This window comes from Coregonus lavaretus, assembly GCF_964263955.1.
Source record: "Coregonus lavaretus genome assembly, contig: SUPER_35_unloc_1, whole genome shotgun sequence".
In the NCBI taxonomy this organism is placed as follows: domain Eukaryota; kingdom Metazoa; phylum Chordata; class Actinopteri; order Salmoniformes; family Salmonidae; genus Coregonus; species Coregonus lavaretus.
Genome location: NW_028167181.1, coordinates 4349246 through 4366355, shown reverse-complemented (window position 1 = coordinate 4366355; position 17110 = coordinate 4349246). Strand labels below are relative to the sequence as shown.

General features: G+C 41.9%; 1 protein-coding gene across 1 annotated transcript in view; it reads right to left on the bottom strand.

The window, feature by feature from the left end:
* LOC311109964 (type II inositol 3,4-bisphosphate 4-phosphatase-like) overlaps nt 1-17110 on the bottom strand; it is a gene marked incomplete at its 5' end in the record, with an annotated part of 64043 nt that overhangs the window by 9441 nt on the left and 37492 nt on the right. The window contains 7 exons of the mRNA XM_084188479.1: nt 4222-4376; nt 5103-5215; nt 6328-6425; nt 8144-8284; nt 9575-9701; nt 13509-13632; nt 15520-15695. Coding sequence (XP_084044605.1) covers nt 4222-4376; nt 5103-5215; nt 6328-6425; nt 8144-8284; nt 9575-9701; nt 13509-13632; nt 15520-15695 — 934 coding nt within the window. The remainder of the gene's footprint in view (nt 1-4221; nt 4377-5102; nt 5216-6327; nt 6426-8143; nt 8285-9574; nt 9702-13508; nt 13633-15519; nt 15696-17110) is intronic.

Below are 17110 nucleotides of genomic sequence, written 5' to 3'. Positions count from 1 at the left end.
TGAGACCAAAATCGAGCTCTTTGGCATCAACTCAACTCGCCGTGTTTGGAGGAGGAGGAATGCTGCCTATGACCCCATGAACACCATCCCCACCGTCAAACATGGAGGTGGAAACATTATGCTTTGGGGGTGTTTTTCTGCTAAATGGACAGGACAACTTCACCGCATCAAAGGGACGATGGACGGGGCCACGTACCGTCAAATCTTGGGTGAGAACCTCCTTCCCTCAGCCAGGGCATTGAAAATGGGTCGTGGATGGGTATTCCAGCATGACAATGACCCAAAACACACGGCCAAGGGAACAAAGGAGTGGCTCAAGAAGAAGAACATTAAGGTCCTGGAGTGGTCTAGCCATTCTCCAGACCTTAATCCCATAGAAAATCTGTGGAGGGAGCTGAAGGTTCGAGTTGCCAAAGTGGGACAAAATCCCTCCTGAGATGTGTGCAAACCTGGTGGCCAACTACAAGAAACGTCTGACCTCTGTGATTGCCAACAAGGGTTTTGCCACCAAGTACTAAGTCATGTTTTTCAGAGGGGTCAAATACTTATTTCCCTCATTAAAATGCAAATCAATTTATAACATTTTTGACATGCGTTTTTCTGGATTTTTTTGTTGTTATTCTGTCTCTCACTGTTCAAATAAACCTACCATTAAAATTATAGACTGATCATGTCATTGTCAGTGGGCAAACGTACAAAATCAGCAGGGGATCAAATACTTTTTTCCCTCACTGTATTTAGTCTCACATAAATACATTTGCACCATATGCACAATGAGTCTCTCAGTTGTTGGTTAGCTAGCTAGCAAATTTCTGCCATATTAGCATAGACAAGACATCAGTCAAAACACCTCAAAACAAGACATGGTGTCAATAACAAGATACAATGAGCTGAAACGAGCCACCTACGGTTCCCCACATGGCAGCTTCTTGTAATTGTCGCTAGCTATCAGACCGTTCAGAATCATAACAACACACACCTTCCAGCCACATCGATGCGCGCATCCTTTTCGTGACTTTGTCAGCCAACCCATCTATACATGAGTCACTACAAAGTGAGAGAAAGTAGTAAAGCAAAGTAGAGAACAAACCTGGCAAGTCAACAAAGCTCCTGACTTCTCTGCTGTACACCATGTTAGACCACATGTTGATTAGTCTTGAGACTAGATTCTTTTAAAAAGACGGTTTACATGGTCTCTATTAAACTGTAAATCTAGAGGCCTGTAGTCAATACAAAGCGTTGGTTGCCACACAACATGCGATTCATTCAGCTCTTTTCTAAGGAAGTCAAATGTCCTGTTCCAAAGAGTTACATACCAATAATGGGAGAGTATTCTTTCCTTACGAACAATTAAACCATCGCAAGATCAAAGTTTAAAGAAGGAGACAACAGATCTGACACAAAGCAACAGTGCATAATGTACAGAACGTGAAGTATGGAACTAGCTTGTTTAGTTATGGTGCCAAAGTAAGCTGGTACTTCCGTCACTATAATCATACCAAGATGAAACAAGGCCCATTCATAACTAAGGGAGCTTCCCACAGAGACATCCTTCTTATGTCAACAAAAATATTCTATGCGGAAGCAGTCAATGGATTTAATTAATTTACACTGAACCTTGATGCGTGACGGTGGCAAAAGCTATAGGGGTCATCAAACAATATCAAAATAGCTTGCCGTCTATTCCCATCAACCCAAATTTGGTTTGTTCTAAGCCACAGAGACTGTTAGGCAGTACACTGTCAGTCAGAGAAAAGAGCAGAACATTCAAAAAGAACCCGTGGGTTAGTTAAGTAGAGGCCCCTATGGGCCACATACCACCAGCAAATCAAGCTTTATTTATGTAGCGCATTTCAGACATGGATGCAACGAAACACGCTTTACGGGATAAAACATTAACAACAGAAATATTTACTACACAACAAACATAAGAGGATAAAAAACTAAAAGACTAAAAAGTACCCTGAGGAAAAGCAGAATTAAACAGGTGTGTTTTAAGATCTCTTTTGAATATGTCCCCAGTTTCGCCCCCCCTCAGGTTCTCTGGCAGGCTATTCCAGAGGCTGGGGAAATAGTAACTAAAGGCTGCCTCTTGGTCCTAGGCTTTGGGATAGTTAAAAGGCCAGTGCACATGCGCAGGCACGGACGGACGGGTAAAGAGAATTTCTCCAACACAGAGGAGCATGTCAACTCGGGATTGCTACTAGTTAACTAGCTACTACTTAACACTGGTTGTCGCAACTTATCAAGTTTTCAAGAGTCACTGCTGCAGTACGCATCCTACGTAAAAGGGGGATTATAATAGTATTGGACAATACTTGGTCATAGTAACTCTGACGTTTTAGATTAGTAGTAGGCTCATAGTCTCTAATGATGATGACATTTTATAGCCGTAGTGTTGTTGTAGAGCCGGTTTATTCTTGGACCACTCCAAAGCCACAACACTGTCTAACCATAACCGGTTCTACCAGCCTCATAACAACCCTCAATATTATCAAAGCACTACTTTAACTTTCCTTTTTCTCAAAACATAAACCAGTTTTATCTAACAGTGTTTTAGAAATGACTTAGTTCTCTCAGACTCTGCGTTAGTGATCATCTGAGCTGTATCTTCTTTGTTCTTGTTACATTTCACGTGTGAACACACAGTGTATGCAGTTGCAGACAGTTGGTGTGAAAGCATTTCTGCAGGCAAAAGTATTTGAATCACCCTTTTTTACTCATGGGAAGATCACTAACTAGCCACAGTCAACTGACCGTTTACATTATGTGGTGATCACACAGTATACAGGCTATTCTGACAAAACTATGTTGAAAGAATGATCCATCATACTTACAGCTGCTCAGTCCTAAAACGTATTTACTGAAGATTGATAGTTATGGGTCCAACTATGCATAGACGGGTCAAGGACACAGCTATTTTACAGTGTCACTCTGTCTGAACCATCTTGACACTGGAACACATGGGCACACATATACATTCTCAAGCTCTGATAATCACTCTTTGTTGAGGTTGAATTTAATTGAATCGATTTTAGGGTAAAGTGCTGAAATGCTACAATTGGTGCACAGATGAAACAAAGATTCCTTAGATACTCAAGCACCCCGAAACTCTCGTCAAGTTGTCCATCAAATCCGGGAAAGAATTGCTTGTCTGAATAAAACTAGTCTATGAAGTCTATTCCAAGTTCTTTTGGGATGTGTTTTGTGTATAGTACAAGCAACCACTTTGTCTTCACCACATACCGAATGTGTTCTGTCATCTATTTATTACAAAAGCTCTTACTAGCCAAATACAATTAACTGTTTAGATAGTTGTGGTGATCATGTGTTCTTCTGCCAAACTCTGTTGACAGAATTGTACGCTCTCAACTCTGGGTAACCTCAGATCACATGGTTGAAGGCTTCTGACATCATGAGGACAGTCAGTAGAGAGGGGGATTATAGGAACGTGCCTGGGTGACATCATGATACACTACTGTAGAAATGCTATATTAGGTAATCACTGATCTCACAACATTGGATAGGTGACAACATGGGTTCCTTTAGATACAGCACTGTAGCTTTCACCCACCCAGTCACATCAGATCAGTGATTTCTTTGAGGGAAGGACGGGAGGGAAGGACATTTCTAAAGTATTCAAACAGGGCCCATGCCAAGCTACGACGTGGCTCTGATGTGAACTTTGACCAAATCAGATGGGATTGGATGAGGCAGGCTATAAGGGCGGGGTGTGGCCTCCGATACCAACTAGGATTGGTGATATGGGTGGTGCCAGTGAACACGGAATGGGGCAATGTTGGCATACGTAGGATCGGGAGTTTTTCCCAGTCAGGTCGGTTACTTAGTTAGGAAAGACTCCTGGACCTTATTATAATTAGGACCAGGAGTTTTCCTGACCAGGTTACCCGATCAACTTCAGGGCCCAGAGACACAAAGGGGGAATCTCAAAAGTCCATCTCTGATTCCTCGGGTAAACTTCCTCCCATCCTCTCACCACCACCTTCTCAAAACATTAGAGGGAAGTGATGCAAGCAGTGGTGGAGCAGATTGGAGGTTCCTGTCCTCAGATTGTCCCCTTCAATGCTCACTTCCCTCTCCATTCCTTCCTTTTTGAGAATGAGGCAAGGAGAGAGAATGCGAGTAGCCCAGCTATGAATCAGGAAATCATCTTTAAAGACCCCCCCCCCCCCCCCCCCCAAAGTTGAGTTTCTCGCTCACCTCCGCATGCAGTCCAGGGCTCGTATGAAGTAATCCTTGTTGAGCTGGTGCTCGTCTCTCAGCAGGGCACACTGCTCCAGGGTTACAGACATCGACGTCCTGTCTTTGGCACTTTTACAGCTGGTGAACCTGATCCCGTTCAGCCGTCGGCAGATCTGGACCAACAGAGACGCAGAAAAAACAGCTCAACAACATAAGCATGAACAAACTTTTTTTTACATAAACATAATTTAAAACTACTCTGACTGTGGGGTAGAATTGGGAAGAACATTTCCCTGAAACTCCATTGGGAATTCAATGAAAACATGTTCATGTTGTTAAGTAAATATTTTTCACTTCGAAAGTGAAAGTGCCCTACTTTCTATGCAGCTGCTAATATGATGTTGCCCAGAACACATTTATTTTTAGGCTCAGCTAATTCCAGAGACCAGGGACGGAAAGAGAAGGAAGCTCATAGTTACAGCCAGACCAGATGTCTTTCATATGATTCCATATGTGTTATTTCATAGTTTTGATGTCTTCACTATTATTCTACAATGTAGAAAATAGTCAAAATAAAGAAAAACCTTGGAATGAGTAGGTGTGTCCAAACCTTTGTCTGGTACTGTAAATCTGTCACTTGTAGCTTCCATTGCTGCTCTATGCCTATGTGATTAGGTAATCGGATGCACAATCTCTGGGAGATTTCCCCTAAATGATCAGGATTATTACCTCGCATGGTCTTCTGCCAGATGATGAACATGTTTATTAAGTCTTCATTGTAGCAGGTGCATTGCATTCACAAGTTAGAAACTTCCCCTCAGGGCACCAATGTATCAACCACCATAAGTATAGACATTAGCAGGTTGACAAGTTTGCATGAATGATGTAAAGCCATTCACCGTTCCAGCAAGCCACAGTATCTCCACATTCTTTCTCTTCTTTGTCACTACATTCTGGCCAAGGGTTCCAAGCAAATCTTTCAAGTCCGTCTGCGTTTCAAAAAATGGCAGACCTGTGAAAAAAAATGAAACGCGAGTTGGCTTTGGTTGGTTAATTTGGCTGCTTGGCAGAGGTGTAACAGTGAAGAGTTGTGTGTGTTCATACGGACACGATGCAGCTACTGATAAGATAAAGACATGGTACACTGACAACGAGAATGGGGACATCTATGGAAACTACTGACAGATGGATGAGAGGAGCATTGGTGTAGAACAACAACAATAACATAATCACAAACGTAGATCTCTATGGTCGTGTATCTGTCTGCAAATCTGACCCACATGGGTGTATTTTACAGGAACTGAATCCACGGTAGATGGGAAATGGAAATACTGGTGTGTGTGTGTGTGTGTGTGTGTGTGTGTTGGACTGTAAAATAAAGACACATTGTATCTTATGTCTGTAATAGAACTACACTGAGTGTACAAAACATTATGAACACCTGCTCTTTCCATGACATAGACTGACCAGGTGAATCCAGGTGAAAGCTATGATCCCTTATTGATGTCACTTGTTAAATCCTTTTCAATCAGTGTAGATGAAGGGGAGGAGACAGGTTCAAGAAGGATTTTTAAGCCTTGAAACAATTGAGACATGGATTGTGTATGTGTGCCATTCAGAGGGTGAATGGGCAAGACAAAATATTTAAGTGCTTTTGAACAGGGTATGGTAGTAGGTGCCAGGCGCACCAGTTTGTGTCAAGAACTGCAAGGCTTAACGCTCAACAGTTTCCTGTGTAAATCAAGAATAGTCCACCACCCGAAGGACATCCAGCCAACTTGACACAACTGTGGGAAGCATTGGAGTCAACATGGGCCAGCATCCCTGAGGAACGCTTTCGACACCTTGTAGAGTCCATGCCCCGACGAATTGAGGCTGTTATGAGGGCCAAAGGGGAGGGGGGGGGTGCAAGTCAATATTAGGAAGGTGTTCTTAATGTTTTATACACTCTGTGTATGTTCCTTATATAAAAAGGGCCATGGATCGTTACAATATACAGAACACATTTTATTCTGTGGGATAAAGTCAAAATGTGTTCTATAAAAAAGCAAGATGGATACTATTGCATGATGATTGATGACATTTATATACTTCTGATGCTGAAGTGTCAGTTGATACACTTACATTCTGTTGGCACCTTATCGCTTAACGATTTGTAATAACTGTCTAAAATCTCAAAGTTCCTCTGGTTTATCCTCTCTTGCAAAGAGATGTCTCCGAATCTGTACAGGGAGAATGAGAACATGAAAGGACAAGTTAACCTGTACAGGGAGAATGAGAACATGAAAGGACAAGTTAATCTGTACAGGGAGAATGAGAACGTGAAAGGACAAGTTAACCTGTACAGGGAGAATGAGAATATGAAAGGACAAGTTAATCTGTACAGGGAGAATGAGAACATGAAAGGACAAGTTAATCTGTACAGGGAGAATGAGAACATGAAAGGACAAGTTAATCTGTACAGGGAGAATGAGAACATGAAAGGACAAGTTAACCTGTACAGGGAGAATGAGAACATGAAAGGACAAGTTAATCTGTACAGGGAGAATGAGAACATGAAAGGACAAGTTAATCTGTACAGGGAGAATGAGAACATGAAAGGACAAGTTAATCTGTACAGGGAGAATGAGAACATGAAAGGACAAGTTAATCTGTACAGGGAGAATGAGAACATGAAAGGACAAATTAATCTGTACAGGGAGAATGAGAACATGAAAGGACAAGTTAATCTGTACAGGGAGAATGAGAACATGAAAGGACAAGTTAATCTGTACAGGGAGAATGAGAACATGAAAGGACAAGTTAATCTGTACAGGGAGAATGAGAACATGAAAGGACAAATTAATCTGTACAGGGAGAATGAGAACATGAAAGGACAAGTTAATCTGTACAGGGAGAATGAGAACATGAAAGGACAAGTTAACCTGTACAGGGAGAAAGAGAGAACAAGTTTACAGTAAACATGTTGTCCCTCACGAATGATGTAGCGCTCCTTCTTATGTCAATTAGTGACAATTATTGTATAATTTCATTTGTAAGTACCGAAATGATATAGGTCGTTATGGGAAACTTTTTTCTCATAAGGAGATGCATATATGTCAAAACTTACATGGCTGTAGTTCAAACGGGGCAGGAGATATGCTTGTTCAAAGTTTGGTGGGAGAAAAAAGTATAATTAGCAGAAAAACAAATGGGTGGAGCTTATAGGTCCTGAGAAACTTGTTGGTCATGAGGGACTGCATATATGAACCACATTTTATGACAATAGCTCAAACGGAACAGGAGATATGTTTGTTTAGTTTGGAATTTCAGTTGATTACTATAGCACCCCCCTTGCGGCAATCAGTGTGATTTTGTAAATGTCGGATCTCTATGGCAAGGCGCTTCATTCACCCAAGTTTCGTCAAAATCGAGCCAGTGCTGTCTGAGATATCGCGTGTGAGGAATGTCCTAATGGTTGGAGACAGATCCACAGACCCCTCCACAATGAAAGTACAAGTTACGGGTCAGTGAGACTGATCGTGTGCATTCCAAAAGTGACTTATGTTTGCCAGTCTTGGAATTATTGCAATAAACTACCACTAACACAGTTTCTTTCTGGATGTGAGACTAACATGCAATCATGGCCACGATATCCTGTCTCAAACCAGGCTTATTGACTGGATAGAAACAATCCTATTCGATGCTCCAAAAGCAATAACAGTACACTGAGTGGCAATAACCTTGGGCGCATGATGGGAAATCTCATCCAAAATAAACGTTTTTTCTCCCATAGTGTGTAACAGAAGAAACTGAGGGATGGTTAAATGCTGGTTAACTGAACTTCTACTTCAGTCAAAATGTCACTTAATTATGAATTGATGTCAATGGGAGACTAAGTAAACATTTGTAACTAAAGTGGAAGATAGGATTCGCCTGTAAAAGAGAACTTTTCTGGTACCTGTCTGCTATTGTCTGCTGTTCGTTGATTCCCACGTTGAAGAGCACCGGGTACACCTGCAACGCCTTGCCCTCCTTGATCTCATGGGGTAACGTCTGGAAGGCCAGCCGCGGTAATGGCACTTCTACAGTATAATGATCGCTGGAGGGAGTTAGGAGGGATGGAGAATGGGAAGGAGGGAGGGAGAGAGAGAGTTGGGGGAACAAAGGAAGGAGGGACAGAATGAAGGAAGGAGGGAGGGAGCGAGGAGTGAAGAGTGAAAGAGAAAGGGTAAACAGAGATTTGATATGCGTGGAAATCAGGACATCACATATCAACTATGAAGCACTTCTCACCCATTCTTTTAACGCTTCAAAGCTGAGAGCAAGCCTGAACAGAGGCTTGGTGGAGTCTGACGTTACAGTAAGTAGGATAACGCGAAGTCCAAACAACTTTCACTGGGCCTTAGGGACTTTCACTGGGGAATAGCTTGTTATGATAGTATTAAACAACTATTTATCACCCATCTGACAGGTTTATTGGTTAACAGCACAAGTCAGCATGGAGAGAAATGTGTTGCAACTCCCGTTACTGAGATACGGGATCAGTTGTTTAAACAAACACAATCAGGCTCCAGTTGAATATCCCCAAATAATGATACGAGTCACGACCAATCAAATACAGGTGTTTTATTATTACAAATCGACTTGAAGTAGATTAGCCAGGATAACTGGAAATGGCTTACTGTAAGTCATGTGGAAGCCAACCTATTAATTATTGTCAGATGGAGAATAAATGTTTGTAAGGGCTTTTCAACCCTGGTTACCTCCCAAATTCACTGCAGTATGTCTATTGCTTTCGGAAAAAGTTGACTACCATCTACACCACCTCAATCAGTAGGTAAAATTGGTGAAATAGGAAAAGCTCAATCTTGGTTAACCCAGAACTAAAGTCTCACGTAATTGGTCAGCTGCTCGATCAAGTTCTGGGTCCATACGTGTTAAGAGAAGAGATACTAGAACGAGGAGCGGAACCAGAACGAAGAGCTCCACCCTCTCTCTTTGCAAGTTACAGGCCGAATGTCCCCTCCCCATCCGAAATTCGAAAGATGCTAACACCTGCGAATTCATGATTTGTCCAAATAACCAGTGCCGAAAAACCCAAACCCCGGAACTACTGCTGTTCACTATCCCACCCATCCCATTCCTTCCTGACAGATTATACGGTACCAGTTATGTTTACGGAGATCTGTCCATGAGAGATTAGGAAAAGCTATACACCTGATAAAACAATTTGCCAAGTTGGGATCAATAATAATGTATAACTCTGTATTACAGTATGATATGATATATGAAGTCCCCAAGCTGTCCTCAAACCTCAATTTCACAGTATCTAATCTCCCTTGTAATGACAAAACCAATGGTTAAAGGATGCTGGGTAATAGAGTCTCACCGCCTGCCGATGACTACAGGTTGCAGGTCACAGGGGTCGTCTGTCTTGGCCTGGGTGATCTTGAAGGCCACCCGGTGCAGGTCTGAGATGCCCACCTCCATGTCCTCCAGCATGCCAATCTCCTCACCTGTAACAGCAACACCAATTAGTCAATTAGAGGTTACTTCCTGTTCATTTGGAGTAGACAATCTGTTCTGGTCATAGTAGTAGAAATACACTGGGCAACAAAACGGGCAACAGGGCCCGGTTGCATAAAACACCTTACAGTGAGGGAAAAAAGTATTTGATCCCCTGCTGATTTTGTACGTTTGCCCACTGACAAAGAAATGATCAGTCTATAATTTTAATGGTAGGTTAATTTGAACAGTGAGAGACAGAATAACAACAACAAAATCCAGAAAAACGCATGTCAAAAATATTATAAATTGATTTGCATTTTAATGAGGGAAATATGTATTTGACCCCTCTGCAAAACATGACTTAGTACTTGGTGGCAAAACCCTTGTTGGCAATCACAGAGGTCAGACGTTTCTTGTAGTTGGCCACCAGGTTTGCACACATCTCAGGAGGGATTTTGTTCCACTCCTCTTTGCAGATCTTCTCCAAGTCATTAAGGTTTCGAGGCTGACGTTTGGCAACTCGAACCTTCAGCTCCCTCCACAGATTTTCTATGGGATTAAGGTCTGGAGACTGGCTAGGCCACTCCAGGACCTTAATGTGCTTCTTCTTGAGCCACTCCTTTGTTGCCTTGGCCGTGTGTTTTGGGTCATTGTCATGCTGGAATACCCATCCACGACCCATTTTCAATGCCCTGGCTGAGGGAAGGAGGTTCTCACCCAAGATTTGACGGTACATGGCCCCGTCCATCGTCCCTTTGATGCGGTGAAGTTGTCCTGTCCCCTTAGCAGAAAAACACCCCCAAAGCATAATGTTTCCACCTCCATGTTTGACGGTGGGGATGGTGTTCTTGGGGTCATAGGCAGCATTCCTCCTCCTCCAAACACGGCGAGTTGAGTTGATGACAAAGAGCTCAATTTTGATCTCATCTGACCACAACACTTTCACCCAGTTCTCCTCTGAATCATTCAGATGTTCATTGGCAAACTTCAGACAGCCCTGTATATGTGCTTTCTTGAGCAGGGGGACCTTGCGGGCGCTGCAGGATTTCAGTCCTTCACGGCGTAGTGTGTTACCAATTGTTTTCTTGGTGACTATGGTCCCAGCTGCCTTGAGATCATTGACAAGATCCTCCCGTGTAGTTCTGGGCTGATTCCTCACTGTTCTCATGATCATTGCAACTCCACGAGGTGAGATCTTGCATGGAGCCCCAGGCCGAGGGAGATTGACAGTTCTTTTGTGTTTCTTCCATTTGCGAATAATCGCACCAACTGTTGTCACCTTCTCACCAAGCTGCTTGTCGATGGTCTTGTAGCCCATTCCAGCCTTGTGTAGGTCTACAATCTTGTCCCTGACATCCTTGGAGAGCTCTTTGGTATTGGCCATGGTGGAGAGTTTGGAATCTGATTGATTGCTTCTGTGGACAGGTGTCTTTTATACAGGTAACAAACTGAGATAAAGAGCACTCCCTTTAAGAGTGTGCTCCTAATATCAGCTCGTTACCTGTATAAAAGACACCTGGGAGCCAGAAATCTTTCTGATTGAGAGGGGGTCAAATACTTATTTCCCTCATTAAAATGCAAATCAATTAATAACATTTTTGACATGCGTTTTTTCAGGATTTATTTTTTGTTATTCTGTCTCTCACTGTTCAAATAAACCTACCATTAAAAATTATAGACTGATCATTCCTTTGTCAGTGGGCAAACGTACAAAATCAGCAGGGGATCAAACACTTTTTTCCCTCACTGTAAGTACAATTTCCCCTTAAAGTTTCCTTAACTTTAAGTCAGTTGCACAAATCATTTTTAGGTTAATTCCCCCCTTAAATTAAGTGAAAAGTTAAGGGTGCCCATGAGGTCCCATAGCTGCTTCATTCAGTATGGATATCAATGTAAACAGCATTTAGGGAGGTGAATTTTGCTTAAATCTGCCCTGGTTACAAAAGGAAAACATCAACCAGCTAGCTACATAGCTAAACAATGGAAGATGCACAATTCATAGCTACAAAGCTAACTGGCTAGTTAGCTAGATACTCTGTAAGATAGCTTGAAGTACTAGAAAGTAATAGAAACAAGTTCAGAAAAAAGTAACTAAATGAAAAGTGGTTTATTATCTTGATCGTAGAAGTTCTACAGTATTTTGCTATCTCACAAAATAGATGTGATCTCTTCGATGAGACTTTTAGTCAGTGAATCAGGCCGTCTCCATGGTAACCAGATACTCTTTCTGAAGAACATGCCTTCAAACTACCATAAACCCCCTTAAGTATCCCTTACAAAAATTTACCATGGTACTACTATGGTACTTTCATTCATACCATGGTAATACTATGGTCCTTGCACTAATACCACGGTATAGTCTTAATCATGGAAATGTACCATGGTTTTAGCCTTGAAGTATGATGGTACTGCCATGGAATTGCCATTGTACCTAAATATGACCATGGTATTGCATCATTTATTCCATGGTATAGATCTGAATCATGGAAATGTACCATGGTTTTAGCTTTGAAGTATGATGGTACTGCCATGGAATTGCCATTGTACCTAAATAATACCATGGAATTTGCCTAATTTATACCATGGTATAGATGTGGATCATGGAAATATAATGGTTTTAAACTGCATTCTATCATGGTAATGTCACAATTATGACAAATGGTACTATTTTTTTTCCTATGGTGCCATCTTTATTAATTGTGCGTTACGTTAGTACAATGGCAGTAAAATACATTAAATTAATAATCCCCCCAAGGTCAAAAGCGGTTGGTTGGCATTATATTGATTAATTTATATACCAGTATGGTCAAGTTTCTGATAAAGTCAGAGGTAGGCTACATTTGTTGGTCCTAGTTTGTCTGTAATATCAAAGAAAAAGGGCAATAGTTGCTGTGAAAAATGGCAATAGTTTCTGTATTAAAAGTACAGTTTTTCTCATGTTTGAGTTCCCTGTGTTGCCAACCTGAAATGTGAGAGAATGTGAGAGATATGATAGCCTAATCTTTGGCATGTTGTAATCATTTACAGTATTTATAGTCAAGGGATGTTGTGCTTGTTTCGGCCCGCAGAGGGAGCCACTCGCTCTAGGTGAGTGAGTTATAAAGCATATGATGTGAAATGGTATAATTGTTGTTCTTTTTTGATAATATTTTGATAGTTTAATTCATTTATAAAAGCTTTGTTAGCATAGAAGCTAACGTCAGCTAAAGTTAGCTCCAGTCAAGCTAGCCCGTGGTAGTCAACAGGACCAACGAACGTTCGTTCACAGAGTGTAAACAAAGGAAAACATTGTAACTTGCTGTTTTTAGGGATATGTTGAGAATTACATAATGAAAATGTATGTATGTGATAATATGATAATTTATACCTTTTTACAAATAGTGTTTTTGTATGTTGGCTATTTAGAATTGTATATGAGTAGGTAAGGGAAACGTATTCCTTAACATTTAAGATGTTTTATGCAACCGGGCCCAGACCCTTATCATCTTATCCTTGTTGTGACGTCTTTTCCCATTTGTTGCTTATCTTTGTAATATCCTTTCCTTGGCCACAGTATACAGAGGCGTGTTATTTTTGTCTAGAAGTGTTTTCTGTCAATTTCCGTTCTGTCATTACTGGTCCCAGTTATACAACTTCCTGTGCTCTTTGTTAGTCATGAAGGACCTTTCACATTGGGTAAAAGTTACCCTTACACACAGATCTCGGATGAGCTTACCTTCCCTCAATCCTAACCTCCACTGTTATGGGTGGAAATGCAAAAAGACCTTAGATCAGTGTGTAAGACAGTTGAGCTTTGACCCTACTAGAGTACTCACTGTAGGTGCTGAGCAGGCTTTCGAACTGTGCCACCAGGCCCACTAGGTGGAGCTGCCTGAGGAAGCCCTTATCCTCCATCCCCGCGTACAGCCTCATGACGAAACCACACGCCAACGCAGCTAGCTGTACACACACACACACACACACACAGGGGCGGAAGCCCGAGCACACACCCACACACACACAAACACACAGGGTTCAATCAAAAAGCAACACAACATATCGTTACTACAGAATTTATTCACATCATCCGTTTATATTATTATGTCTGTATCCAGTTGGGCAAAGGGTAAGGCATTCACAATAGGGCTGTCCCCGACAAAAAAAGATATTGGTCGACCGAAAGTCGTCTGTTCTTTCGACCAATCGATTGGTTGAAAAACAATTAGTAGAAAATATCCTGATAAAAACAATATCCTATAAATCACATTGGCGATGCTTGGCTGGTCTGCAACGAACCTGAAACATTGTATCAACTATTAACTTGGTCTGGCAAGAAGCTCATGCTAGCAAACTTGCAACATTGTATAAAATATTCGGGGCCCTCAGAGTTTCCTGCGCCAATGAGCTGGAGACAGACACAGCTGTAGGCTATTTGCGCAAGGGATAAGATGCATAGCTTGACTTGGGCAGGAGCTCACCCAAGCGGAGTACCGGCACCTAAAATGCTCTACTGCTTGAGAATATTAGCTGAAAAGTATTGTGGAGCTCCTGCACCTAAATATAAACAGTACCGGCACCCAAAATGAGTACCGTAACCTATTTCAGTCCAAGTCAAGCACTGATGAGAAGTAATCAGGTAAGGCCTATTTTATGATATTTCCAATGGATGACAATGGGAACAGTAAGATAATAATATATTGAATGCATTAACAGAAATTATCATAACCAAACAAACATTGTAGATTAGAAAGTATAGGAATTAACAGTAAATGTACTACTGGTGATATATGTAATGAGACGTGATATACATTAACAATCAAACGCAAACAATGAACACAATGAAACTATGAAAAATGAATGTGAAAAAATTGGCGGGAGAGAGCTCATTCTGGAAAGAGAAGGTCATTCTGCATCTGGCCATGCAGCCTTTACGGTGATACGGCCTCTGCAGAAGTCAGGGCATTCATACTTCTTGTTCTTCACGGAGCAGTGAAGGAAGATGTCAAGGAAGTGAGTTTGTGTTTATACAGGATGTACCGCCCCCACCTACCGTCAACCAATTATGTCAATGCAGAGCTTTACAGAGCCCTCGGCATTGTTACAACATTTAGGAGGCGCATGGCGATGTGGTACGGAGCTCGATTTGACCTCTGCATACCTCTGGAGGCTACGTGATTGCCTCACCCCCCCCCATATGGACCCTCAGACCACATTTCCAGATCAAGCATAAATTGGCTTTTAGTCTAGGCCTCTGCAATGGATTAGTTCCCTGAGATGTGAAATATATTTGTCTTTGTGTAATTACAGAAAGCTTTGGCCAAAAATAAATGCAGAGGTCCATGTCATTCCAGCCAACTAATTGGGGTCAGCCCTAAATCACACAACAGCCTACCACCCTACATCTCTCTGTGGACTGAGTTGACCCCCTGCTACAGAGATTCTGTATGGAACATAATGACATTCTATGGCATCATCAGCTGATAAAGTACCTGTTGAAGTCACACAGTACTTCAAACAATCTCTGAATAGAATTTTCCGGCAAGCTGTCTGAGCTGCTGACGGAGCAGTTTCAAAGACTCGCTGGATCAATTCCAATTACTGCATATGCTAGGATTAGGAGTAGTGTCTCAGTAGAAACATAGAGAAATGCTAACTAATCTCTGTGTAAATTATGTAAACAAACAAATGCCGTTGAATGCTGGTATGATACTGTACATCATAACTAGCAACCTAACAGCTGCAAAACGTTGGTATTGGTTAAAGAGCCTTGACAGGACAAATCAAGTGCAACAAACATCTATAAATTGTTTCTAAAGTGGAGTCTTCATTTCACAGGTGGCCACCTACCGCCTGACTGAAGACTACATCCCTCCTCTGCTTGAGGAACAGTCCCTGGGGGATGCTGCAGGCCGCCTCCTGTAACAGGACGAAGGTCATGGCCCTCCTTGCCCGCTCCACCACCTCCGCCACGCACTCCTTCAACCTCACCACCAGGGGGCAGAGCTGCTCCCGCCAGTCCCCTGCTGCAACATACAGAGAGACATGACAGAAGAAGACATGAGAACCATACATTACACAGATTATTTTGGAATCTTGATGTGATTTTGTTGTGTCCTGATTTCTCTACATCTTTAGTTGTGCTGACTAAGGAGCTTAGAAATGCATCAGCATTAAAGACAATGAGAATTGTTGATGAAAATGTTAAGTTGCCATCCTGAAGAATTATTCAAAACTTCAGTTACGGTATGTTCTCCAAGGACTGAGAACCCTTTCTGTGGTTTGTTTAAATGTTTGAGAAATGTTTTGCAGCTTTTTGCAGCTCTAACACTTGTGTTTGTTCATAGTTTGGATATGTTTGGACAGTTTGTTTAGCTTCTAGGGTCTCCAATTTAGAAACAATTGTGGATTAAAAACTTATTTGAAGAAGACATCAGTTGGGTCAAGGCAGAAAGTCCATCCAGTTTAACTCACTGAGGTTTGAGAATGTACTGGTCAAATGGAGTGAACCCAAGAGTCTGGTGTTTCATAATGACTGTTAGATACTGCTGTAGGAACCCAAGAGTCTGGTGTTTCATAATGACTGTTAGATACTGCTGTAGGAACCCAAGAGGCTGGTGTTTCATAATGACTGTTAGATACTGCTGTAGGAACCCAAGAGGCTGGTGTTTCATAATGACTGTTAGATACTGCTGTAGGAACCCAAGAGGCTGGTGTTTCATAATGACTGTTAGATACTGCTGTAGGAACCCAAGAGTCTGGTGTTTCATAATGACTGTTAGATACTGCTGTAGGAACCCAAGAGGCTGGTGTTTCATAATGACTGTTAGATACTGCTGTAGGAACCCAAGAGGCTGGTGTTTCATAATGACTGTTAGATACTGCTGTAGGAACCCAAGAGGCTGGTGTTTCATAATGACTGTTAGATACTGCTGTAGGAACCCAAGAGGCTGGTGTTTCATAATGACTGTTAGATACTGCTGTAGGAACCCAAGAGGCTGGTGTTTCATAATGACTGTTAGATACTGCTGTAGGAACCCAAGAGTCTGGTGTTTCATAATGACTGTTAGATACTGCTGTAGGAACCCAAGAGTCTGGTGTTTCATAATGACTGTTAGATACTGCTGTAGGAACCCAAGAGGCTGGTGTTTCATAATGACTGTTAGATACTGCTGTAGGAACCCAAGAGTCTGGTGTTTCATAATGACTGTTAGATACTGCTGTAGGAACCCAAGAGGCTGGTGTTTCATAATGACTGTTAGATACTGCTGTAGGAACCCAAGAGGCTGGTGTTTCATAATGACTGTTAGATACTGCTGTAGGAACCCAAGAGGCTGGTGTTTCATAATGACTGTTAGATACTGCTGTAGGAACCCAAGAGGCTGGTGTTTCATAATGACTGTTAGATACTGCTGTAGGAACCCAAGAGGCTGGTGTTTCA